We start from the raw sequence: 26,997 nt of genomic DNA, 5'->3' as shown, positions 1-26,997 counted from the left end.
TGGTCTCGATTGTTGTTGGCCTCAGTCTCAACATACACTTCGATCTCTAGGTTTGATGTCTCATCTTCGAGCTCGGTTCTGATTTATTACGAGGCTACCCCCGATACAACTCCCTTGTCTCAATCAAACAGCAAAATCGGGTACGCCCGATTTTGACCGTATACAATAAGGAAATCAGGTCGCGTGTAGTTCAAGTAGGTTAAAGGATGGAATGATGAGCTCGAGAGTCGAGTGAGGTTCCGCCGAGGCTCCGATCCGTAATCCTATATATTTATTACATCAAAATGAAAAGGAAATTACATTAAAGAAAAAAAAAATACAAATTATATTAAATGAATTATAGTTATACTACATGATGTCTTTAAACACTCCTAAAAAATCTGATCTATCTTTAAAGCCTAAGACTAATGATAGCACAAATTAGGATAGTATTAGTTGTCGTTTCTATGTTACTCAATTACACAAAAGAAGCTCTAACCAATTACTGTCATATTTTGTTAATGTAGTACATTTCTTGGATTTATGCATTACGACTTAAATATTAAGACTTCTCCCCTAGTACCTAGCTTTAAAAGGAAGGATTTAATAACCAAAATTTCAGCTAATTTTAAAGTTATAATAATTAGAATCCTAATATAAAAAATGAATATTTCAAAAAAGGTAAAAAAACAATAAACAAAATATAATTGGTTTAAAACTTCTAAATATTAGGAAAAAGCATAAATGATAATTTTGTTTAATGTGAAAATAAAATTTTAAGGGTATAAAAGGCGAACCACATTTCGCTAAAAATGTTCGTGCTTTTAATATAGTATTAGATTTAGAGTACGCGCATTGCGCGTGTATTTCATATCAGCGAGTATAATTCTTTAAAAAATTACACAAATATTATTAACCTATGTAATTGACTTATAAAATAAAATCAAAAAGAGCACAAGCTTTTGAAAATGATGAATATTGATAATAGCGAGCTTAATAAAGAAAATATTACGTACATCACATAAAATTATTCTAATGTCTTATCATGATTTTGGTATATGAATTGTGCATTTGATTTTGTTGTTCGACATGACAGAATAATATGCTAACTCGTACTCAAACATATCTTATAACAATATTATATTCTTCATGACCTTAAAAAATAAATCCTATTACTCAAGTAGATAATATGAATTTCATCTTATTCCTTATTGGAAATCAAACTGAAAAAAAGATATTATATTATTAGTTTTAACTATCATACGAACAATTTAATCGGATAAGTATTGTTTAAACCCAATTACATGTGTTTCTAGAAAAAACATAAAATGATTATCACAAAAATTAAGGATAAAAAATAATATTTATTATTATTATTATTATTATTATTATTATTATTATTATTATTATTATTATTATCTTAATCAACTTGAAGGTATCGTTATGTAATATTATTCTCAAAAAGTATAAAAATCTATTAACATTTCATGTAATGTGCATATAGATAAATCATTATAATAGTGTTTGCAATATCTATTTTTATCATGAGAATCTTACTATTAGTACTGATATTGGTCACGAGTTTCATAGTTATATTAATAATTAAAGATAATCATGAGTCAGAAAACACACAAAGTGTAAAAGCCGACAAAAATTTGAAACCAAGGAATTCTTTTTAAAGTTTCAAAACTAATTCTTTCAAAATTAAATTCAAAATAAAATACATAACTAATGGCGTTTGGATCTTTTGATTTAAAATTTTACGCTTTGTTCAAGTGAGTTCCAGGCCCATCAAAGAATATAATTCATATTATCTCAATATGAAAAGTATGTTAATTTAAATGAGGAAATAATTTAAATAAGGTAAAACTTTTATTACTTTTAAAGTCCTAAATATTAAGAGTTCTTATCTACACTATATTAAAAGCACGAAGGCAATTAGCGAAATGTCGTTAGCCTTTTTTACCCTTTAAAAATAAAGTTCATTGTGGGCAAAATAGTCATTCTAATTAATTTTTTAATATTTAAATAAGGAAAGATTTTTAGTAAAACTAAATGATTATTCCTAGATATTAGAAAAATAATTAAATGACTATCCCTAAACATTAGGAAATTAATTAGAATGACTATTTTGCCCAATGTGAACTCTATTTTTAAAGGAAAAAAAATGCGAACGATATTTCGCTAACTGCCTTCGTGTTTTTAATATAGTATATAGATAAGTTAAAAAATCCGGTTCTTTAACACGTGAAAATTAAACAAGACACAATTCACCCCTAAAATAATAGCATCTTTCAATTCATACCTCAACCATTTCGCCAAGATGAAAACTTGGAATGCAATTTGTATCAAACTAATTAAGGTAAGATGGAGAAACTGCTCGAATCTGTGCGTTACATATAGAGCTATAGATTGAGAACAAGAAAACTACCTAAATGTCACAACATATCACGCAAAACATTTGCAAGGACATTGCTAATTGCATGCAAGAAGTGATTATTCCCCTAGAGTACAATTCCTCAGTAATGGTCAAATATACAAGTACAGGCTACAGGGTAAACGATGCAAGTTGTATAATGTTACAGAGTAGTTTATACAAGTACAGAGTTTGAGCAGGAAAATAACATCAATACAGATTACCGATACAACCACAGAAGAAAGGAAAGAGAGGAGGGGGAGATTGGATCTTCAACATGTGTGAACTGCATTTCATATACATATAGGGGATAGTGGATACCAAAGAGTACGACCAGAGAATTAAGAACTACGGGACTACACGGGTCCTCCTCATTTCATCAACATGGCCTTGCGTATCTTTTACATTGCATAGACAATCTCTCCACTGCTATCAATGTCAAGGTCAGCATCGCTCTCCAAGTCTTCGTCTATGTCATCATCAATGTCCAAGCATCCCGTAAGATACTGATTCAGGTTGTCGGTTCCAGTTGCAGGAATCGTGGCCTCGGCTATTATCTGCATGATTTCATCAATACTCTGCATAGGTTGATCTGGCTCTTCAAACTGATTGTTTGTATTGTTATCCATGAGATCTGCAGGGAGGTTCTTCAAGAACCACTCATGGTTCTTGATCTCATGCATCGTTATCCTCTGTTGCAATGCAAACATAGCATGACCAAATTAAACTCTGAATATAGCTCAAACTGTTCAATCACAAACAAAGCTAAATAAGACTATTCATCAAATACTACTTCCCGCACCAGGCAATGCTCAACAAAGAGAAGAAAGAAGCCCCGTGAAGAATCATGATAAAGGGGTGCGGAAAAACGATTTAGCAAAAGAAAAGGAAGATCCATTGGCAAAGATATGGGCACCTTCGGGTAAAAGATTCCCCTGACCAGGATAGGATAAAAGTTCAACCATAAACGCATTGAACTGTTGCTACACCCAAAGAGTAGTTAACTGGAAAATCTTAAAAGTATACTTTTGAGAGTGACAGTGAAGGATGAAAATTTGAATACAGGAAACTATTATTTCGACAAAGTTAATATACCTTTGCAGGATCAGCTACAAATATTCTTGAGATCAGATGACGACATTCAGCAGATATGTGGACATAATCTGGAATTGAATATTGTACATTCAAGATTCGCTGCAAAAAAGAAAAGAGCTTGGAGTCAAGTAACAGAAACGATGAAGATTTTGCAGCAACAATAGAGTAAAGGAATTTACTTGTATTGTCTTGCGAAAATTCTTAGGCTCCTCTGGGTCTTCAAAAGGGTAAGCTCCCACAAGCATGACATACAAAGTCACCCCGCAAGACCATACATCTGCAATCTGCAAAAAAGTTGTGATAATGATGAAAAACTTTTAAACGATGAATAAGCCATATGAAAGTCAATGAATATGATAGCTTATTGGAGGAAGGTAAAACCAAACAAGACCGAAACTCGTCTGCAAGTGTTTATGACATAGGTAGAGAGTAAAACGAAAACTTTGGAACAAACATCAAACAAACAAATGGCTAAGTTTGTCTGGTACAGCAAAAAGTTTGAACACAAGTGATTCCTATGGCCATTAACTATTTTAAGTCAATTTTGAAATTTGGACTGTTGAGTTTGCACTTTTTAGGGGTCTAATGAATTGGTAATATAATTATATGGTCCCTTCCACATTGACAGAATTACTTATTTCTTAATATTTCAACAACAACAACAACAACCCAGTGGAATCCCACAAGTAGGGTCTGGGAAGGCTAATGTGCACGCAGACTTTACCCTTCCTCTAGGAGATAAAGGCTATTTCCGAAAGACCCTTTCGAGAGGAAGAATAGAAACAAGTAAATATTATTTCTTAATATTTCACCGAGTTAAAAAAAACAGCATTTACTGAGTTACATACTAGTATGTCATGCTTTGAGTACATCTAGAAACAATGGTGCATTCTTGTCTTGTGGAACAGGAAGATCGTGATTAATTAATTTAATTATGAGAAACTGGTCCAATAAGAGAGCAGAACAAGATTAAATTCAATAGAACATCTAAAGTGCCCAAAATCCCAAGGTATCCATACAGTTTGAAAATAAGTTTACTTTGGCTGCGAACTTTCAAGGAATTTTATACAAATTAAGTATTTTAACAGAACAACTTTTTACATTTTCAGACAAATCTATCCTTTCACATCTTGATAGTTCTAATGCTGAATGGTCCATCAAACAGCGTCTAAGAACCCTTCTCGGGGGGCTTTAAGAACAAATAGACGGTCCATGGACGATGAGGCACATGCCTTACTGCCTTCGTGCCTGTACAAAAGCACCGCATAGGAGAAGCAGAACGCTGATCCAGTTTTGCACCGCTTGAGTGTTAAAGTGCGGCTTAACCGAGCCTTTGACAACACTGGTGAATTCTACATTGATTTTTTATTTTCTCAAATAAAATTGCATAGTTAAGAGTTAAAAGTAATGTAAATCAAAATTCTGTAGCTAAAAATATCTAAAAGTTGATTGAGAAAACTGTTTAACTTTACAAATAGTTAAACATGTCTCCTAGACTACTTCAATAAAACGGCAGGTCTCTCTTGGACATTATTCAATAGGTGACTCAAAGTTGAGGGATGATTACAAAGATCTAATCTGGATTCAATTGTAGAAAATAAACTGAAATCCACAGATAGCAAGATGGGTAGGTCATTAGGGATGACAATTAAGAGGAACCGGACACATGGGTGCAAGAGGAACGCCTGCGGGGAGGGTGGGATAAGAGGGTATTTGTGAATCAGAAAGAACTGGTAAGGGGCTCTTGAGCATCCATTCCCCCACTATCACCAATTTAATGACAGAAAACAGGACGTCATTCAAGCTTATTTCTGTTTGCAAGGATGTCAATATTCTATCAACCCAAACTAAGAAGTGTTGCAAAGAATTGGGAACTTGAATCTTTTCTCTTCCTTTTAATCTATGCGCAAAACTGATCTGAGCTTCAGAGATCACGATAGCTTCACGTGGAACACTACTACTCAATGATCTGCTAATTCTATTTTATGCAGCTCCAAATAATTACGGAAATGAAGATACTCTTTGGAAAATTATTTGGAGGAGGGTCCAAACTAGCAACTTTTTATGCATAGGAAGCAGCCTGGAAGTATCACTCGACTAGATATCAGATGAAAATAATGGGCACTTAGATATGCGAATGGTTATTAGTTTTTAGACGAGATAGTTCATCATATTGTGTTGCTTCATGAACAGGGCTATACTTGTGGTCCTTTATCATTGAAACTGGGGATTTTCTGGATGATGACGTCTTCCGTCAAGGAATTCTTTCTACCATGGAGGCAATAACATGTAGCCAGGAAAAAATTTCCGGATATGAAACCAAACTCCTTTTTGGCATTTGTGCGGGAAGCAAAAAAGAGCACCCAAGGTGACATGACCAAGTTCATAGCTGGTTTATCAAAACTTTTCGGTTTGTGCTGAGGAGCGTTTACAATGGACACAGATATTGCAATTTTTGTTTTGGGCAAAATAGAGGTGTCCACGCTCATAGACGTGAATAGAAAAAGCAAGCCTTATGTATTGGTAGATTGTGACTGTTCTATCTTTGTCTAAAAGGATAACATTCATATTAACTTTGAAAATCATGCAAGTATTGCAACAACTTTGTACAGGGATTAGCACTCTGTTTGGTGCCTGATTCAATGATATTTCGAACTTTACCACCTACCAAAAGAAAAGAAAGACTAAAATGGTAAAAGAGTTACCTTCCCATCATATTCTTTCTTGAGTAAAACCTCAGGAGCAATATATGCAGGTGTGCCGACAGTTGATTTAGGCTGCGAATGCAACACTGAGGACTGCAAGCAACAACAGTCAAAAGGATGCTCAACAAGATATGAAGGATGCATGAAGAAAGAACAAGGTAGTGAGAGGAAAAAGAAGTTCAAATACTTCAAGGGTTTGAGATACAACAAAATCTCATCCATGTCATGAATTTTGAATTCTGGAAAAGACAAGTTACTAAATTTTGGATAAATTATTTATACACATTAAATAAATTTTTAACACAAATACCGAGCTAAACCTAGAGAACCCGCAAGTAAAACTGTTGCTCCACCCCTCGCGTAAACCCACATGAAAAAGAGTTGCTATATTTTCAAGCTAGCTCACATGAAACAAAGCATTGAATCCAAATGTTTACACTGCAACACTGGAGAGTATGCTTTCTAAGATGAGCTCAGTACGTAGTTGGTATAGGAAAAGAGTAGAGAGAAAACACTCGATACCTTTGAATATCCAAAATCACAAATCTTTAGCCTTGGTGCCGGGCTTCCGTCCAGTAATGTGTTCTCCAATTTCAAGTCTCGGTGGCAAACTTGCTTCATAAAAGAAAATAATTGCAATCAGGATCTTTTCCATAAACTGCATAGATTCTTCCTTTTCATTAAAAGGCAGAGAAAGGTGGCAGTAAGTACCATGGCATGACAATAGCTGACCCCTGATACGAGTTGTTGAAAGAAAAAACGTGCCTGCAGCAAAAAATTGTAGCTAATAGATAATAAATGTATGCAGGACATAGTAACAAGCAAAATCGCATTGTAAGATATAAACCTCATCCTCACTGAACCGGCCTGCATTGCATATTCGCTCAAACAGCTCTCCACCAGATGCATATTCCATCACTATAGCCAAATGAGTTGGGGTCAGTATGACCTGGAACCAAATTGTCATTCATTAGCATTAACTATCAAGTTTACAGAACCTTAACAGTTAACAAAAATGGATTTTCAAAAGTACCTCCTTGAATCTGACTATGTTAGGGTGCCTCAATGATCTGTGGTTGATGATTTCTCTCTGGACATTTTCATCAATCTGCAATATTCATGGATAATGAACAAAAAAATAAGTTAGATGAACTGGTAAAAGGTAAATGGCCAATAAAATTCCCATAAACAGAGTTCCCAACAAGTGCACAAAGTGCCATTGTTCAAGACAATGCTACAAAAAATAGACTAATGACAAAGCCCTCTAAGAGAGACCCTCTAACGAATGCCATCACAAAAAAGGCCTTCTAAGAGTCAATTTTCCTTTGTTTAAGTTTGTTACAAGTAACTGATACTTCCTTGGTCCCAATGCACATGACACTACATAAGGTTTGGCACCATTCTACTAAACAATATAGTTTTATTCTATTTGACTTTCAAATCATTCAAGAATTCAATGTTAACTCTACAAACTTTTTAACCGGTACTTTAATGTTTTCTTCCACTAACACTAATATAACATAGATCAAACTAAAATTTTATGTTCCATGTGCGATCCAATGTGTCAAATAAAATAGGATGGAGGGAGTGGTTCGTTTAAGCTATCAGTTTTCTGCAACAACTGTAGCAGGGAGTGTCACATTCCTAAACATAGAGTGAGCAGAGTTCATTCTTTCTACTTCTTCCCCCAATCCACTACATAATTCTCATGTCTGGATGCAAAAACCAATTTTTTTAGGGAATGTCAATCAATGCCAACTCCCCACCATGGTCAGAGCTACTAACACCCACTAAATCATTAAACTGACAAATAAATCAAGCGAAACCTGGTAAAGTTTTCCTAATACCCCTTTCAATCCACCTTATATGACATTCTTTCATGTTCTGAAAAAACTGGCATATTGAAAACCAAAAGTCTTATTTTTGCTAAACTTGGTGTACAATCAAACAGTTTGTTGCATTAATAAAACAAAAAGAGTAAATATAAATTTCAGCACCGAAGAAAGTGACAAGCTGCACAATGAAACGAAAGAACTGGAACACTAACCTTAGCACCTCGCTCTATATATTTGACAGCAACAAGCTCATTAGTCTGCCTATCTCTCATAAGCCTTGCTACTCCGAAATTCCCCGAACCGATGTCTCGAACAAGCTCGTATCTATCACTATCGTGCATGATCGGTACGTCCATCCCTGGTCCCACCGTTAGCGCCGTCCGATCCATAACTTATCTTTCTCTACAACTCTCCTTCAGCCGAACCTCATATTGACATTATATATCATCCGCTACCTAACCATTATGACAAAGAATTAACCACACACACACAAAAAAAAAAGAACCCCAATCCAAAAACAAAAGATCAGACAGGAGAATCCACATGGAAAAGGATGAACCTCAGGATTTTGAAGAAGAAAGAAAGGGTGAGTAGCGCTAAGTGATGAGCTCCAAACCCGTGAACAAGTCATCACTTTACCACAACAGCTTTAATTGCCCTCGACTTGAACTACATGCATAAATGCACTCGTCGATTAAGACACAAAGTAATAATCAAATCACAATTTATTTTCGGCTCGCATATATGTATATTTAAATATAGTTGATGAAGTGAGTGTTTCAACAACTTGTTCTTTCTTTGGACTTCCAGAATGAGTAGGCAGTACTATAATAACTAAGCTTTTTTATAAATAAAGCTATAATAATTGTTTCGGTTCTCTCTGAATCAGCGAAATAAGGTGGCAATATTTTGTGTGAATTGAAATGACGAAGGTGACCTCTTTAACTTAAATTAAGGGACAGGTTGGCGTCAGAATATGCGAAGGTGAACCTTTGCCCTTTGGCTTAGTGGATAAGGGTGTACACACAGAATCAGAAAATGTCTGAGTGCACTGTGCAGCCAAGTGTTGAGACTTTATTTTTGAAGGAGTAAGCAGAAAAAGTTTTAAAATATGAAATAAAAGAGCAACAATTAATAAATATGGGTGACGGTTGAGGCAAATAGGCAATGCTGCAATGTTAAATGTTGGGTATGGAGGGGGTAGGGTGGGTCACCACCCTGCGCGCACTCTTTAACACTTTGTTCTCATTAAATCTCGTTTTAGAAACGCCAGCCATACTTGGAAGTTAAGGTGCTGACCGAACTAATGGAAGTTATATTCTGATTAATTGTCGACTCAATCAGATGCAACGGAACACGACAAATCATGCGATAGACTAATACATATCGTTGGTGTTACTTCCTGCAACAAGGAGAGAAAGAAGAGCATTTGAGATGAGAAGCTGAATGTTGTTTATTTGAACATTTTGTGCCAAAAACAAGATACAAGTTCAATTTCAAATTCAATTTATGTGGCTAAGTTTGATTGGATGGAAATAAAAAATAAAATACATTGGAAACACGTGGTCGTAAATGTGACATGACACTACTAGAAAACTGTAAAAAATCGTCCAAAGCATACCGACCAAAATCGGTGGGAAGGGAAAACCGACCAAAATCGGTCGGAAGGGAAAACCGACCAAAATCGATCGGAAAAAGTATAAATTGGTCGCAAAAGTCAAATAACCAATTTCAATTAAATATACCGACCACCATTGGTCGGTAAATGTGGTCCCATAATATCGAAATACTGTATTATCTGATACATTTCACATTTCCGACTGAAATCAGTCACAATATGGTAAATATTTGACCAAAAGCTGGTCACACTTGCCTATTATGTACGAAAAAAATATTAAAATAAAATAAGCTCCTCATTTCTGACCGATATCGGTCGGAATACTAAATTAATTTTTTTCCGCCCAGGTTCTGTTTTATTTTCCATAACTAATATAATTTTTCAAAAAAATATTGAGGAAATTTTTGACCGATGTCGGTCGGTATTAGTGGTCAAACATGGTCAAATATTTATAGATTATTTTTATCTACAATATACATATATTTAACACCCTAAATTAAAATATTATATATATATATATATATATCAATCGTGAGATTTGACCGAGTATATGTTGTTGTTGCTACAACTTAAGTTTTAATATAGCACTACATGTTATAGCACTATACATTTTGCTTTCAAATGTGTTCTCTCGTGTTGGATGCTGTTATTTAGACTTGATCACTCACACATTAAATCTCAATGATTAATTTATTAAGGCCGTCGGTATGCCTGAGCGTCTTGTCAGTTAAAATCAAGAATTATGCATGTTCTAGGTTAAATAAAGTCATAAAAAACATATCTTAGGTTAATTGAATATAATTGAATTTTCAATTGATACAGCGGTCAAGTATCCGAGCAAAGTATTAATCAGGTGATCGAGAATAACTAGATTATACAATTGATGTTCTATGTAAGTGCTTTAGTATATGAGTGCCTGATTCTGTTTAATAGTTATTGATTTAGTATATGAGTGTTTTACTCTTAAAGTCTAGTTACAATCGTACTTTGCTCGATCTAGTTAGTCTATCACACAGAGCATCTATTGTATAATCTAGTATATATATATATATATATATATATATATATATATATATATATATATATATATATATATATATATTTCAATTTAGGATGTTAGATCAATTAGATAATTAACTAAATATTAAATATTACTTATGTAAAAGTATTTTTGATAAATTGACTAAAATCGACCGACTTCGGTCGGTTTGATAATTAAATTATTTAAAAAAAAATTAAAATATAAACACCGACTTAATTTAGGGCTGCCAGAGACGGATTTCTTCGCCATTTCTCTCTTTTCTCTTTCTCTCATTCACTCTTCCAAAGGTGCGATTTCACCCCAAATCCCATCCAAAATCAACTCCTCCCTCCCTCTCACCCAAAATCAAAGCCCCGCCCCCTTCGTCTCTCCCCGTCCGCTATCGCCGCGCACCACTGCCGTGCACCACCACTGCTTTTCGGCCTCCACTGCTCTGCCTAAGCCTTCACCCACTGCCATTTTCACCCAAGATCATACCCCTCTCCTCTCTTTGAAGGTTAGTTATCTATATTTGTAATTTTAGTTATTTAAATTCTTTCAATAGTATAAACTAGGGTTTACTCTTATTGATTTTGGAATTTTGGGATTCTTTCAATTGATTTTTAATTCTTTAGATTTAGGGTTTACTCTTATTGATATTGTTTATGATAGCATGTAATGTACTTGGCTTAGCTAATTTAGAAGATATTATGTTAGAAGATTATGATTATGCTTTGGTTAGCTAATTTTTATTTTTTTAATTTTATTGATCATGATTATGATAGAGTTTATTAAATTATAATTTAGGGTTACTAAATTAGATTTAGGGTTTATTAATTATGATTAATACTAAGTGAGTTAGTCTAATTGAATGGCTTAACTAATTCATTGTTCTATCGAGTCTAATTATGATTAATGCTAGGGTTAGAGCAATATTGTATTCAAATTAATATGCACTTAAATTATTAAAATTTACTATATTGTTACTAAAGTTTATTATGTAACTTAAACTATAAATTAATTTGAATACTCAATTAATAAAACATGTAAGTTTTTGTTCTTTGTGTAGATGGAATATCGTAGTTGGATGTATAATAGGAATTATCCAAATCATCGATTTTTTAGGGAGGAATTTATAGAAGGGGTTAATGAATTTATTAGGCATGCAATGTCACTTGAACTATTTTAGTTTGAAAGGATGATTAGGTGTCCTTGTGAAGTGTAAGTGTTTGAATTTTTTGGGATCGGAGGATGTTAAGACTCATCTTTATAAAAAAGAGTTTGTGAATAATTATTTTGTGTGGACTAGTCATGGAGAGGTTGATGGTAATGATGGTGTATTTTATAATATGGTTGTTGGTGAAAGTAGTAGGTCGGTGAGAAATAACGTTCAACATCCTAGATACCATGAAATGGTTGTAGATACTTTTGGGATGCACTTCGAGTTTGAGCCCCATGAAAGTGTTGAACAAGATCATAACGAAGAGGCAAAATATTTTTATGAACAGTTAGAGGCCGCTAATCGTCCGCTATGTGAAGGGAATATGCACTCTCAGTTGTCTGTTGCGGTTAAATTATTAAGTATCAAATCAAATACCAATATTTCTCAAGTAGGAATGGATTCTTTCATTGGCCTTATGAGTGAACTAGTTGACCTAACTTTCAACATACCTGAGGATTTCTATAAGGCTAAAATATTGGTTTCTAAGTTAGGACTCTCATCTATGAGAATCAATTGTTGTGAAGATGGTTGCATGTTGTATTATAAGGGTGATGCAGATTTAGAAAGTTATAAATTTTGTGATTGGCGAATTTATGTCTGAGAGACGCTCTATTCCGTTGGTTGTGGACTATGGAAGTTGTTACAGATTTTATGATAGATCGTATGTGTCATAGATAGGGTCATTGTTGATCTTGGGGAGGTTATATACCTATTTGGAGATGATCGGAATTGGCTTGAAGTCCGTAGGTAGGATAGGCCTAATGCGAATGTATATTCCATGCCAGATTAGATACGCTTAGATAGCTTGGCATTGCTTATGGATGATTCTTCGGGCGTAGTGGATGATATTCCTAGCGTCGGCTATTTCAGGTGCACTCTATTATTCCATGTGGGTTGTGAGACGGCTTAATTATTCGCACATGTGTTGTGATACCGTGTAGCTTGTGGTGTTATATGAGCAAGATGGCTCTTGAGATACAGGTCAGTTATTACACCTTAGTCGTGTTTAGGCTCTGGTAGCGCATGACGCTATCCGTCTCCCTAGAGTTATGTTATGCATGCTTGTTATTAATATACGTGTGTTTTGTGGGTATGAACATTTTGGATCGATAAGTATTTCCCTTATTGATTGTTATGTTCGGATCGGGTGGCACGCCACCACGGGTGTGATATTTGGATCATATTGCATGCCACAATGGTATCATGTATGGATCCGGTTGCATGCCATAACAGTGAGATGTTGAGTACGGTTCCTTATACCTATTTTGTATGCCTTGTTTCTCATCTCTGATATAGGTTCATAGCATATGTTTGACCATTTTATTTGTTACACGGGTTGGATAGCTCTTTACCCGAGATCGTTTTTCCTTAGTTGGTCGTATTCGAGTTGTGGCTTGTTGTCACATTGATGTCGTCGTATGAGGTTGTAGGTGATTTTTGATGTTGTTTGTCGGTCGAGCAACTTGTACTGGGTGAGACGAGGTTGTTGGGCCTGAAATCAGTGTAATCAGATTCATATAAGGTATATTAGGAGGAAAATGTCAGTAATCAGTTCAGCATGAGGAAATGGTTCTTGTCAAGCGGAGAGACTCCAGGAATTATTGATTTTGATAGGTGGTTATGAGCTTTTACATGTCTCTTTCATCGTTGCAGTATTGCTAGGGTTGGATCAGGGCTTATACGCATTATGAGGTATACTACGGGCATCAGGTTAGTAAATTTGCAGTTGTTGTGCTTGGAGGACGTTATAATGGGCAAATGCATTATGCGGTACATTGTGTAATATCAGCATGAGTGCATGATCATGTTTTGGTTCAGCGTGTAGAGATTGGTACGGTGTACGTATGTTAGAATCGGGTCTAGTAGAGAATTTTGGATATTGGAATTTGGTTCTAAGGCTTGTGGGCTAAGGTAGCAGGAAGGATCTTCAGTCTAGCTCGAGCGAATGTACTCACATGGGTTGTGGTGTCACGGGTAGGTGCGTGAGGTTTTAATCAATGATTTTGGGCTACTCCGAAATGGTTCTTGGCACATTCGAGGACAAACGTATGTTTATGTAGAGGAGAATGTAATGACCCGACATGTCATTTTGAGCTCTAGCGCGTTGTTCGGCAGCTTGGTGGCCTTGAGTAGCTTCAATTCGTGTTTTATGACTTGTACTTATGGTCGGAATTGAATTTCGGGAAGTTCAAAGTTGATTCGGAAGGAAAATTTCTCAATTTGGAAGCTTTAAGTTGGAAGAGTTGGCCAAGGTTTGACTTTTGAGGAAACGGCCTCGGAATTGGGATTTGAAGGTTCTAATAGGTTCGTATGATGATTTCGCATTCGGACGTATGTTCGGGTTGAGTACCGGGCGGTGCGGGAGTATTTCGACTCTTATTATGGAAAGTTAGCATTTTGAAGGTTTAAGAATTTTCTAAGTTTGAGTTGAAGTGGACTTTAATGTTATTAATATCTGTTTGGGATTCCGAACATTGGAATAGGTTCGTATTGTGATTTATGACTTGTGCGTAAAATTTGGCGTCATTCCGGAATGTTTAAGTATGATTCGGACGCGTTCGTCGAAGTTTGAATATTTGAAAGTTGAAAGAAGAATTTTTGTCGTCAATTTTTGATTTTGATGTTATTTGTGGCATTTCGAGCCTTCGGATAAGTTTGGATAAGGCATTGAGACTTGTTGGTGTGATTGGACGGGGTCCCGGGGGCCTTGAGTGTAATTCGTAGTGGTTTCGAATCATTTTCCCTTGTTTTGCAACTGTTGGTACTGGTGTCTGGTTTTGTTCTTCGCGAACGCGAAGGCTCTCACGCATTCACGTAGAAGGATTTAAGCTGGGGGTCTTTTTTTCTACACGTTCGCGATAGGGACATCGCGTTCGCGAAGTGTTGGGTAGTGGTGCGATCGCGAATGTGCTCCGCATTCGCGATCGCCTGGTCGTTCGTGTAAGAGAAGCTGGCCAGGTAGGGGAATTTGGTCTTCGCGTTCGTGAGTGTGCAACCGTGTTCGTGATGGGTAGGCTGGTAAAGCTTCACGTGTGCGAGCCTTGTCTCGCGTTCGCGTAGAGGAATTGGGGAGCAGAAGCTGGTAGTGCTTCACAAACGCTAAGGACTTGCCGCGTTCGTGAAGAAGGTCGGGCTGGGCAGTGTTTTTTTAAAATCGGGGGTTTGGCTCATTTTCACGTTATTTCTTCCATGGGACCCGACTTTGGAGCGACATTGGAGTGCTATTTTCATCATCAATCATGAGGTAAGTGATTTCTATGCGTTGTGAGTTAAATACACGAATTTAGGCGTGTATATTCGCGAATTTAAGTGGAAAATGTGAAATTTTTGGTGGAAGACCTAGAAATGGTGTTTTTGGATTTTGACTATGAAATTGGACATGGAATTAGGAATAAATTATATATTTGAGTTTGTGGCGCTATGAGTAATGTTTATCTTTAAAACTTTTCACAAACTGGGTACATGGGCCCGTGGTTGACTTTGTTGACTTTTCGAGCGGAGTTGGAAATTGTCATAAATTGATTAGTTATAAGTGTTGAAGTATATTCTTATTGGTTTGCATGTTGTTTGACTAGTTTCGGATTGATGGGCATCAGTTTGAGGAGTTAGAGAGGCGTTGGAGCCAATTATGAAAGTTCGGAGCGAGGTAAGTCTCCTGTCTAACCTTGTAAGGGGGAATTCACCCCGTAGGTTTTATACTTGCTATGTGCTATATGTTGTGGGGGCTACGCACGTATATGGTGACGAGTGTCCATGCGTATGCTAGAATTCATGATTAGGTTTGGGTAGACATAGACTCACGCCATGCTTTAATCATAATATTTGAGTTATTCCTGCATGTTTAGTTGCTTTAATTTACATTTAGCCCGAGACTAGACTTGGGTAGAGTATCGGACTTGCTATTTTAGATACTTGACGAGCCACTTGATTAGCTGTGGAAAAATTGTGCTTCCCTTACAAGTTTCTTCCGCGTTGTGCGTATTCATCGAAAAATTTCCTTAAATTTTATTACTCACACGTATATTCGTGAGTGAGGTTAAGGACCCATTAAAGCTTCTTGTTCTAATGGGATCAAGCCGCTCGTCTCGGTAGGATTACTGTAATACACTCTTATGGGATCGGGCCATTCGCCTCGACATGATTACTGTAATACACTCTTATGGGATCAGGCCGTTCACCTTGGCAGTATTATTGTAATACACTCTTTTGGGATCGGGCCGTTCGCCTCGGCATGATTACTGTAATACACTCTTAATGGATCGGGCCGTTCGCCTCGACAGGATTATTGTAACACACTCTTATGGGATCGTGCCGTTCGCCTCGGCAGAGTAACATATTCTTATGGGATCGGGCCTTTCGCCTTGGCGGGATTACTATAATGCACTCTTATGGGATCGTACTGTTCGCATCGGTAGGATTACTGTAATACACTCTTATGGGATCGGGCCACTCGCCTCGGCAGAATCGTGCAAAATACTTGATAAGGGGTCCGTGTACTCATGAGTTTCCTGACTTGAGATGTGACTATTGATTTGGTATTGACCATTACATTGTCCATTTAAGGAGGTATCCTATAATTGAGGACTTTGTGTTCACTGTTCAGTTGTAGACCGTATTATTTGCCTATATATGTTCTCACTGTTTACTTACCATGTTTCATACCTGTCTACCTTATTATATTTAATTTATTAAACCACTAGTAAGTGTCAATGTCCACCCCTCGTCACTACCTATTCGGGGTTAGGCTAGATACTTACTGGGTACGCGTAGATTTACGTACTCACGCTACACTTTTGCAGTGAATGTGCAGGTACTGAGGCATGTACATTAGGTGGTCATCGTGGTGCATTGGCGCACCTGCTGAGGGGACTTTATGGTGAGCTGCATTCTACGCTATCATTCGCGGCACACAAAATCTCCATCTTATTCAATTATTATATATTGTCTATTTTATATTCCAGACAGATGTTGTGGTAGTGTTGTATTGTTCTAGTAAATGCTCATGCTCTTGCGATACCGGATTTTGCGGGTTCCTAGTGGATGTTCATTATTTTATTTCACGTTATTATTATCACCTCACTTTATGATTTACTTATATTCGGAAATTTAATAAAGAAAAGCATAGGTTCCTATGAGTGATAGATATTATTCTATTTATTTAATGAAATTCCTGATTTTGAAAATTTAAAATTGATACTTAAGTGGAGGTTCACGCGTTGGCTTTCCTAGCAGCATAGTTGGGCGCCATCACGACCTATTATTAGATTTGGGTCGTGACAACTTGGTATTAGAGCACTGTGTTCACTTAGGTCTCATGAGTCATGAGCAAGTCTAGTAGAGTCTTGCGGATCGGTACAAAGACGTCTATACTTATCTTCGAGAGGCTACATGGCTGTTAGAAAAACTTACCTTCCTTGATTCCTCATTGTGCGTTTTGATTTCATTGAAGCTTATGCCTTCGGTTCCTTCCTTCTCAATCATACGCGACGTCAAGCATTTGTTATCAGTTGAGCACCGACGAGTTGTGAAGATGCTACAGATGCGGTGCATGCATGATGCTTTTTCATACTAATGCAGGCGGACCATTATCATCGCCTTGTGGAAGAGTGTTCTATCATTTCAGCCCAGTGTTGGTGTTGCCTACGGTCGAGATTTGCTATTTCTTAATTTGGTGGAGTTCTTGTTAATATTGTGGTGTTGCCATCCTTGAATGAATGCATTGAGGCTCATCGGCATGTTGGCCTTCACTTGTTTGCCTCTGGGCACGGTGTTGTGAGATGGAACCTACTTGAAAGTTATTAGAGATGGCTATGTGTTGTGACTTCAGGATTGAATCGGCATTTTCAGTGTTGATGGTTAGAGGGAGGTGATCCCTGAGGTGGTCTCTGTGCTTAGGAATTTTGGATGTGACGAGAAGGGATTGATTGGAATATAGGAAAATGTGAGTATTCGATTATTGTTTTGGAGGAAATACAACTTCGAGTTTCAAACATATTGTTGGACCTTTGGGTGATGCTAATGAATGAAAGGATTCTTACGGCTGGTGGATCAGTGTAGACCCAGGGAGATTAATTGATCTCATGATGGATGTAACTATAGCAATGATGAAGGATGTCGATTTGAGGTTACACAGGTGGGCTATCTCCTGTGAGCAGGTTAGCGGTTTCGTGATTTTGATGAAGTTCTTATAAAGAGTTCTACTCTCTACCCAGCGGGAGGCACATATTGCGATGTGAGCTTGGATCGCTTGAAGAAGATGGTACGACTGTCAGGAGGTTGAACGTGTGATGGTGGAATATCAGCAGATTCAAATTCGCAGGAGGTCTTCCAGAACGGGTGTATCAACAAGAGATACTATTGAGTGCATGAGGATGGTATGAGATAGCTGATGGGTATTGAGACGATGTGACTGATAGGTTTCAAGAAACTCTTGCAACTGATCCTTTAACTCCTTCAACTCTACTAGGGCCATACAATATGGTGGAATATAAATGGGCTGAATGCCCGACAACAAGTCAATACCAAAATCGATATCTCTATCTGGCGGCATGCCCGGAAGATCTGCCGGAAATACATCTAGGAAGTCTCTCACTAACGAAAATGACTCAACGGTAGGAGTATCAACACTAACATCCCTCGCAAAGGCTAGGTATGCATCACACCCCTTCTCAATAATCCGATGTGCCTTAAGGAAGGACACAACCATGCTAGGAACATAATCCAAAGTACCCTTCCACTCCAACTGCGGTAAACATGGCATAGCCAATGTCACCGTCTTGGCATGACAATCAAGATTAGCATGATAAGAAGAAAACCAGTCCATGCCCAAGATAACATAAAGGTCTACCATACTGAGCAATAGTAGATCAACTCTGGTCTCAAAACCACCAATAACAACTAAACATGACCGATACACACTGTCCACAACAATAGAATCTCTCATAGGCGTGGACACAAACATAGGAGAACTCGAAGAATCATGAGATATACCCAAATACGGAGCAAAATAAGATGATACATATGAGTAAGTAGATCCTGGATCAAATAAGACTGATGCATCTCTATGACAAACCGGAACAATACCTGTGATAACTGTGTCTGATGCAACCGCCTTTGTCCTACCTAGAAAAGCATAGCACCTGGCCTGGCCTCCCCCTCTAGGGAAACCCCTACCCGCTGGACCTCCACCCCTAGCTGGCTGTGCAGGTGGAGCGGTAACTGGAGCAGTAGACCTAAGAAGTCTGGGGACCCTGTTGAATACATGGAGCATGTGTAATCTGTGAAGGTGCACCCCTCCTGATTCTGGGGCAGTCCCTCACCATATGACGGATATCACCACACTCAAAACAAGCTCTCGATGGGCGTGGCTGCTGAAACTGGCTCGGGCCTGATCGGCTGGACCGACCGCTTAAAGCACCCCGTGTAAGAGGTGCACTAGACAGTGGCGGTGCATAATGGGCAACCTGAGACCTGGAAGTAGATGGAGTACCACTAGAAGCTGGAAGTGCCGAATGAGCTAGACGGCTCACATAGCCCCTGCCACGACGGGCTGCAATAGGGGCATGGGCACCACTATACCCACCAGAATCTAGAGGCCTCTTGGCCTCCCTGTCCTCTCTCTCGCGGCCCTGCATACCCTCGAACCTTCGTGCGATCTCTACCACCTACTAATGTGGGGTAGCTTTCTCCAACTCTCGAGCCATGCTAAATCTAATACCATAGTTGAGCCACTCGATAAATCGACGGACCCGCCCTCTGACTGAAGAAACCAAGGCAGGTGCATGTCTGGACAACTTATTGAATCTGACAATGTACTCTGACACTGTCATAGTAACCCGACGCAACTGTTCAAACTCCACGCGCCATGCATCCTGAAGGCTCTGGGGAACAAACTCTCTCAAGAACATCTATGAAAACTGAGCCCGTGTGAGTGAAGCTGCATCAGCTGGGCTACCCTCCTCGTAAGCCCGCCATCACTGATACACTGGTCCTGATATCTGGAATGTAGTAAAAGTAACCCCACTCATCTCCACAATACCCATGGTGCAGAGAATACAATGGAACTTCTCTAGAAAACCATGTGCATCCTCTGTAACTAGGCCGCTGAATGTAGGAGGATGATACTTCTTGTACCGCTCAAGTCTAGGTTCCTCCTCCTCAGATACTACTTCCCTAACCTAGGGCTGAAATAGAACAAAAGGCTGCACTGGTCCTCTGAGACCTGATCAATATGGACCCGATGCTCTAGGGCACGGGCCACGGGAGTTTGAGTTCCTCCCCCTGCCTAGATATGGCTGGTGCAAGTGGAATCAACCCCGCTTGAGCTAGAGTACCACTTATGATTAAGAACTGTGTGAGGGTCTCCTTAAGTGCAGGGGTGGTAACAGGCGCCTCAGGTTCCTGCCTCCCAACTAAAGCTACTGGGGGCTCCTCTATCGCAGCTCGGGTAGGTGCTCTAGCTACACTACATGCCCCTCCTCGGCCACTGCCCCGATCCCGGCCTCTCGCAGCTGTAGCAGGAGGCACGTGTGTCTGATCGTCGGATCTAGCGGTGCATGTTCTCACCATCTGTGAGAGAATGATGGTAGGCTATAATTATATGTTTAATCGCTTATTACACTCCAAATTACTACACTTTAATTGAGTTTGAGCTTTAATCGCTAGTGGTTTGCACTAATTATATATTTTATGCCTAGTAGGAGAATTCCAAGCTATGTAAAAGTTATGGAGATAATTCGAGTGATTTGGAGCTTTGAAGTCTAAGTAAAAGCCCAACGGAATAAGCCGGGATCGCATTCGGGGGTCGAAAATCATGTCTGGATATCAAAAAGTCAAGAAAAATCCGGACTCTAAGAAAACAACACACCCACGGTGTGCCGCGCCTGCATATTTTCTGGTTGTCTGGCAGATTTTAACTCTCTGGACTTTCCCATTAATGCCCCGCCTGGCGCGTCGCCCATTGCGGCGTGCATGTGCAATTTTTACAGAGTTATTGTCCTAGTTCGCGCAGGAAAAGGTGTTTTCGTCTGGGTCTGGCCCTACTTAGTATAAATACATGTAGAAATATTATTTTATGGTCTTTTGACACATCTTAGACCTAAGGAAGCCAAGGAAGAGTTGGAGAAGCAAAAGCTCAAGGATTTCATCATTCAATTGTCACTCAAGATAAGAGTTTGGATTGTTTTATGTTTTCCTTTAACTTAAACATTGTTATGATGAATTACTCTATATCCATGGAGTAGTTCTCTTTAGGGTTTGATGGATTTGGTGTATTGATACTTCTTTATGGATAGTTAACTCTAGTTTTATGTATTGAATCATTTTGGATGTTTTAATTGTTGCATCTATATTCACTTTTTATTGTAATCGAGAGAGGCATAACGTGTGATATCGTTGCATTATATTTTGTTGGTTGAAGTCATTAATTCTTCTTTGTAATCGGAATAGGCTAGTTGAATTGTTGATTAAACTTAGTTAGGAGGATAATCGAGAGAGGTTCTCCTAAATACCAATCCACTACGAATTCTTGCATATCTTCACGTGCTTAAAATTGGTTCATCTTGTGAGGTTGAGACTTAATCGAGAGAGGAGTTTCTACTAATCAATTGAACTAATAACCAAGTAAATTCGAGAGACTCACTTGGATATTAGAAGTGAATTATATAGAGTTAAATTCCAAACATTTATCTTCCACTTATCCTATAAACCCTATCTTCTCCCAATTGATAACTTCCTTTGATTAATACTTGTGTTGATTTTCATTAGCCAATAGTATATATTCTTAGTTAATTTAGTTTTAATCACATAAACCTAAGTTGTTGATCATTTTGGATAGCAATCTAGTTACAAACTACGATACTATTGTTTAACTCCAATCCCTGTAGATACGATATTTTAATTTACTATATTCGATTAGCGAGTATATTTTAGTGTGTGTTTTGCGCTCGTCAAATTTTGGCGCCTGTTGCTGGGGATTGGCAATCATTAGTGTTTGAAATAGTTTGTACAGCTTATTCAGGAATTTTTGTTTTTATTTTATTTTTCCGTTTTTATATTTGGTGTTCTTTGATTGTGCACAGGCTACATGTTAGATTGGTGCATGACTCGATCTTCTGGTAAGGAATTGCAACCATACGAACCAGAAATCGAGAAACAACTACGACAGTTGAGGAAGGAAAGAAATCTCGCCAAGAAATTAGAGAAGGTTAGGCAATCCTCAACCAAGGAAGTTATGGCGGGAGATGATGATAATGTTGATTTGGCTTCACGAGAGGCATCCCAGCAAAGAGAAAAAGCTGCACGAGATGCTGAGGATACAGCTCTTCGAAATGCATAAATTGTCTATGAAGAGGAGAGGGCTCGAAGAATTGCTCAGAATCTACCTTTAGGTGCAGACCAATTTGGAAATATAGCTCCCGGTGCTGGGAGACCACTGGGTGATTATGCTAGACCGGTCTACAATCAAGGCTTATCAAGTGTGCGACCACCTCCAGTTGCAACTAATAATTTTGAGCTAAAGCAAGGGTTGCTCCAAACCCTTCAAAACAACTGCGTTTTAAGGGAAAGATGAACGAAGATCCAAACAATCATTTGATGGACTTCGAGGAGATTATGAACACCTTTCAATACAATGGTGTGTCACAAGATGCAGTTTACTTAAGGGCTTTCCCCTTCACACTAAAAGACGATGCAAAGCACTGGCTTAGAAGCTTGCCTAATGGATCGATTAGAACATGTGATGAAATGACCAGAAAATTTCTTGACAAATATTTCTGATCAGCTAAGATGGGCAAGTTTATAAGAGAAATCCATAACTTCTGTCAGAATGAGACTAAAACTGTGTTTGAAGCTTGGGAGAGGTTTAAAGAGATAGTGCGAAAGTGTCAACATAGCGGAATTGAACTCTGGATGCAACTCCAGGACTTTTGGGATGGATTGACACCCGCCGCTCGCAGAACATTGAGCAATGCAGCTGGAGGCCCGTTGATGAAAAAGACTCTATAAGAGATAGTCACTATTCTTGATGAGTTGTTTGAAGATACAAATCAGTGGCCCTCTGAAATTGCTGAAAGAAGAAGGGCGAATGGTGTTCACCAGGTTGATGATAACACATCTGTGCAGGTACAGCTGGATGCCATGGTGAAAGAGATAAGGAAGCTGACCTTAGCTTCAATACAGAGTGAGAATCACGCAGCTTATGATATATGTGGAAGAGGACACCCTACTCATGAGTGTCAAGCCTCAACTGAGGAAGTAAATGTTGTGGGAAATTATAACTTCAATGCAATGGGTCAGAAGCACTCCGTTTTTATGGAGTTCACCTGGAGGTACAACAAATGCATGGCATCAAAATAACTCCAGATTTCAAGGAGCTCCTGGTTTTGGGAATCAATCAAGGCCGCAGTTTCAGCCTCAATAGCCAATTCAGTCTGGGTTAGAAGATCTGATGAAATCCTTCATTGTCAAGACTGATGAGAGATTAGATGCTCATGGTGCAGCTATCAAAGAACTTGGGACAGGTTTGCGTAACTTGGAGAGACAAGTGGGACAAATTGCAACTATATTATCTGAGAGAATCCTAGGTAGTCTGCCAGTTGATACTGAAAATAATCCCAAAGAAATGGTAAATGTTGTAACCTTGAGAAGCGGACAAGTGTTGAACGATCCCACTCCAATTCACAAAGAAGCTGTGCCTGAAAATGAAAGTGGGAAGGAGCTGAAAATTGAAGATGATAAAAAGACTGAGAAGAAGAAAGGCAAGAAGGGAGCTGAGAAAAAGAAGGAGGAAACTTCAAGAAGGAAGGAATCTGATGATGTGAGCAAGCACATGCCTGCTCTACCTTTTCCCCAAAATCTTTATAGAGAGAAGCTGGACAAGCAATTTGAGAGATTTCTGGATAAGCTGAATCAAGTTAATGTAAAATTGCCATTCACTGAAGTTCTCTCCCAAATTCCAGCTTATGCTATGTTCTTGATGGAAATCATGATAAAGAAGAGAAAGGTACAAGAGACCTCAGTGGTCAAGCTCACAGAGCATTGCAACGCGATCTTGCAAAATAAACTCCCACAAAAGTGTGGATATCCAGGGAGTTTTACTATACCTTACTCGTTAGGCACTCTTAATTTTGATAAGTCTTTGTGTGATTCTGGTGCCTCAATTAATTTAATGCCTTTGTCTATTTACAGGAAACTGGAGAATGAGCTTGGAGAGATAAGGTCTGCACCAATATCTTTACAGATGGCAGGCGAAACAGATATAATACCCGAGGGGATAGTGGACGATGTATTAGTTCGGGTAGATAAGTTTGTCTTTCCTGTAGATTTCATCGTGGTGAAGATGGAGGAGAACAAAGAGGTCCCCCTTATCTTAGGAAGACCATTCTTAGCAACGTGTAGAGCAATATTGGATATACATGATAGAAAACTCATGCTTAGAGTGGGTGAAGAGACTGTAACGTTCGAGATGGATGTAGAGACAAGGGTGATAAAGGAGAAGCCAGCTGCAAGTGTAGAGTGGAGAGTGAAAAGATCGAAAGAGAAGGTCCTACTGATTGAGAAATACAAGTGTAGGGTGTACCCGAAGAAGGCTGAGAAGAAGCTGTCTGCATGGATGCGTGCATTGGTTTGGGCGCGTGGAATGGAGCCCGACTTCGACTCAGACCCCGACTGAAAATTCAGAGAAGTTTCCTTCACCTTATGCTATTTAATTGTGTCTCATGGGGACATGCCACAACTTAATTTGTGGGGTGGGGAAAATTGTATGTTGTATGTATCTGTGTTAGTAATTTAGTTTTGTTGTTTTAGTAGTTAGAGATAGAAAAATGAGAAAAAACCTTAAAAATTTAAAATTTTGACTTTTCCCGATGATGGATATCATTCGACGGTTTTCTTGAGGCATTAAAGTCGAAAGGAAACGACAAAAAGATTTTCTTTTGTATTTAGTGTAATAATTCCCCCTTGGTTTTTTTTTGTGCCGCGGTTCTTTTCCAAGGGTTTTGTTTGAACTAGGTGTAGTTAGTTTTTGTTTTGTAGAATAGTAGGAAACCGTGTGCTATGTTTTGAATTGAAAGCAATATCACTCGACTCTATTATACCTTGAGAATAGTGAGTGATTTAGTGTGACGCTTAGGCTCAGTTTGTGACTCTTGCATAAGCACTTTAAATTGTATAATTTTAACTTTGCTTAACTGCTTTGACTAGAGTGTCTTGATAGTCCAATCTTGAGTGAGTTATGTGCCATGTGTGTAAGGTTTTATGTATTTTGTGCATTGTATTTGATGTCTAGAACTTACCCCGTGTGTTTGCAACGCGAAATGGTAGTTTTGTTTAGTCTTAGAAGTGACATAGGTATTTTTTTATTGAGCCACTTATATGCTATTACCCACCTAATTGTTATGTCTATTAGTTAACCCATTTGAGCATGTAATCCTGTTTCTTTGTTAGCCACATTACAAGCCTTACCCATTTGTTTGAATTGATCATCTATTTGAACTTTATACCTCTCATGAGCACTTAAATTTGTTATGAACTTTGTAAAAGTTGAAGTATAAGGTGATTGGTTTGGCTTTTGAGTGGAACTAATGAAATAAGGAGAAAGGTGCACTGTTTAAAAAATGTAAGAGCCACTTGAATTGAAAGAGAAAGAAAAAAAATAATTGTATTGTTGTGCAAAATATTCCATGATAGTGGTAAATCTTGATGTAATTGTGCTTAAAGAAGTTGGGAGTTAATGTATAATGATGTTAAGATGGAGTATGGTTTGACATAAGCATGGAGTTTTGAATGTTAAATTGTATGTATTAAAGTACTTAGGGATGTGTAGTCACTCTTATATCAAAATGTATCCTACCTGCCCCACAGCCTACATTACAACCAATTAAAGTCCTATTTGATCCTTGACTGAATGAGCTCGATTAGTTGAGTAGTACACTATGGGCAAGCCTATGGTTCATCTTTTGTGGCATATGAATGTTATTTCCGAGGGTGAGTGAATTCTTTCTATTTAAAGTTCCTAATTATGCTTAAATTTGATTGCGTGTGGAACTACTCTCTTTTGGTTGTGAGGGAACGTGATTCATGAAGGAAAGGTAATGTCGTTGACCTCTGTGTTAGAGTATGTGAGCAAGTTATAAACAATGCATGGTACTTGTGAGTCAAATCTTGAGGCTAGGATGTTACACTATTGTGCTTAGTCTATTTTAAATATTCTTGGTATGATGACTTACGAGAATTGCTTAAAAGGTCATGTCTATATAAAGTGTGGTTTGATTTCTCGAGGACGAGCAATGGTTTAAGTGTGGGGTGTTGATGGTAGGCTATAATTACATGTTTTAGTTGCTTATTACACTCCAAATTACTGCACTTTAATTGAGTTTGAGCTTTAATCGCTATTAGTTTGCACTAATTACGTATTTTATGCCTTGTAGGAGAATTCCGAGCTATGCAAATGTTATGGAGATAATTCGAGTAATTTGGAGCTTTGAAGTCTGAGTAAAAGCCCAAGGGAATAAGCCAGGATCACGTTCGGGGGTTGAAAACCACGTCTGGATATCAAAAAGTCAAGAAAAATCCGGACTTTGAGAAAACAACACACCCGCGGCGCGTAGCGCGCCGCGCCTATACATTTTCCGACTGCCTGATAGATTTTAACTCTCTGTACTTTCCCATTAACGCCCCGCCTGGCACGTCGCCCCGTGCGGCGTGCCGGTGTAGTTTTTACAGAGTTATTATCCTAGTTCGCGCAGGAAAAGTTATTTTCATCTTGGCCCCACAGTACTTAGTATAAATACATGTAAATACGTTATTTTATGAACTTTTGACACATCTTTAGACCTAAGGAAGATAAGGAAGAGGCGGAAAAGCAAAAGCTCAAGGATTTCTGTCACGTCCCAAACTCGGGGAGCACGACCGGCGCTCAACCGAGTGAACCCGGCCGAGCAAGCCTATTAGATTTCCTCCAACCCAAACTCATCCATGAATAAAGAGGAGATGCACTCCATTAATCAAACACTGAAAATATTTCATTAACAACTCCCATTTCATTCCATTAGCATCTTCGTTCATAATTTCCAAAGTATTACCAGTTTATAGATATATTGAAAAACAT

At 38.2% G+C, this 26,997-nt stretch overlaps 2 protein-coding genes across 4 annotated transcripts; one reads left to right on the top strand and one right to left on the bottom strand.

Moving 5' to 3' along the window:
• Window positions 1-2,500: 2,500 nt before the first annotated feature.
• Window positions 2,501-8,827, bottom strand: LOC104096798 (serine/threonine-protein kinase SRK2E). Of its 3 annotated transcripts, none has more exons than XM_009603226.4 (10): window positions 8,574-8,827; window positions 8,243-8,485; window positions 7,229-7,303; window positions 7,043-7,144; window positions 6,907-6,960; window positions 6,718-6,810; window positions 6,196-6,288; window positions 3,670-3,774; window positions 3,491-3,589; window positions 2,501-3,087 (listed from the first exon to the last, which is right to left on the bottom strand). In XM_009603226.4, exons 2-10 carry the CDS (start codon window positions 8,417-8,419, stop codon window positions 2,797-2,799), a joined length of 1,089 nt encoding a protein of 362 aa, XP_009601521.1. In that variant the 5' UTR covers window positions 8,420-8,485; window positions 8,574-8,827; the 3' UTR covers window positions 2,501-2,796. The 3 variants fall into 3 exon arrangements, with proteins under 3 accessions (XP_009601521.1, XP_009601522.1, XP_009601520.1); XM_009603227.4 differs by having other exon boundaries at window positions 8,590-8,827; XM_009603225.4 differs by having other exon boundaries at window positions 8,647-8,826.
• Window positions 8,828-23,337: 14,510 nt separating this feature from the next.
• On the top strand, window positions 23,338-24,561 carry LOC138907579 (uncharacterized). Its single transcript, XM_070198179.1, has 3 exons — window positions 23,338-23,963; window positions 24,078-24,194; window positions 24,312-24,561. The coding sequence occupies exons 1-3, from the start codon at window positions 23,338-23,340 to the stop codon at window positions 24,559-24,561; spliced, it is 993 nt and encodes a 330-aa protein (XP_070054280.1).
• Window positions 24,562-26,997: the final 2,436 nt, after the last annotated feature.

This window comes from Nicotiana tomentosiformis, chromosome 3 (genome assembly GCF_000390325.3).
Source record: "Nicotiana tomentosiformis chromosome 3, ASM39032v3, whole genome shotgun sequence".
Classification (NCBI taxonomy): domain Eukaryota; kingdom Viridiplantae; phylum Streptophyta; class Magnoliopsida; order Solanales; family Solanaceae; genus Nicotiana; species Nicotiana tomentosiformis.
Note: the sequence above shows the minus strand (reverse complement) of the source record. Positions and strands in the feature narration are given on the sequence as shown.

Excerpts from the sequence above, each read along its gene's own strand:
- LOC104096798 (XM_009603226.4), bottom strand. The coding sequence starts at position 8,419 with ATGGATCGGACGGCGCTAACGGTGGGACCAGGGATGGACGTACCGATC. Across the intron at positions 7,145-7,228 it reads ACATAGTCAGATTCAAGGAG|GTCATACTGACCCCAACTCA; the intron begins GTACTTTTGAAA and ends ATTTGGTTCCAG. Across the intron at positions 6,811-6,906 it reads TCAGCTATTGTCATGCCATG|CAAGTTTGCCACCGAGACTT; the intron begins GTACTTACTGCC and ends TCTTTTATGAAG.
- LOC138907579 (XM_070198179.1), top strand. The coding sequence starts at position 23,338 with ATGAAATCCTTCATTGTCAAGACTGATGAGAGATTAGATGCTCATGGT. Across the intron at positions 23,964-24,077 it reads CAAAATAAACTCCCACAAAA|GAAACTGGAGAATGAGCTTG; the intron begins GTGTGGATATCC and ends GTCTATTTACAG. Across the intron at positions 24,195-24,311 it reads GTATTAGTTCGGGTAGATAA|AAAACTCATGCTTAGAGTGG; the intron begins GTTTGTCTTTCC and ends TATACATGATAG.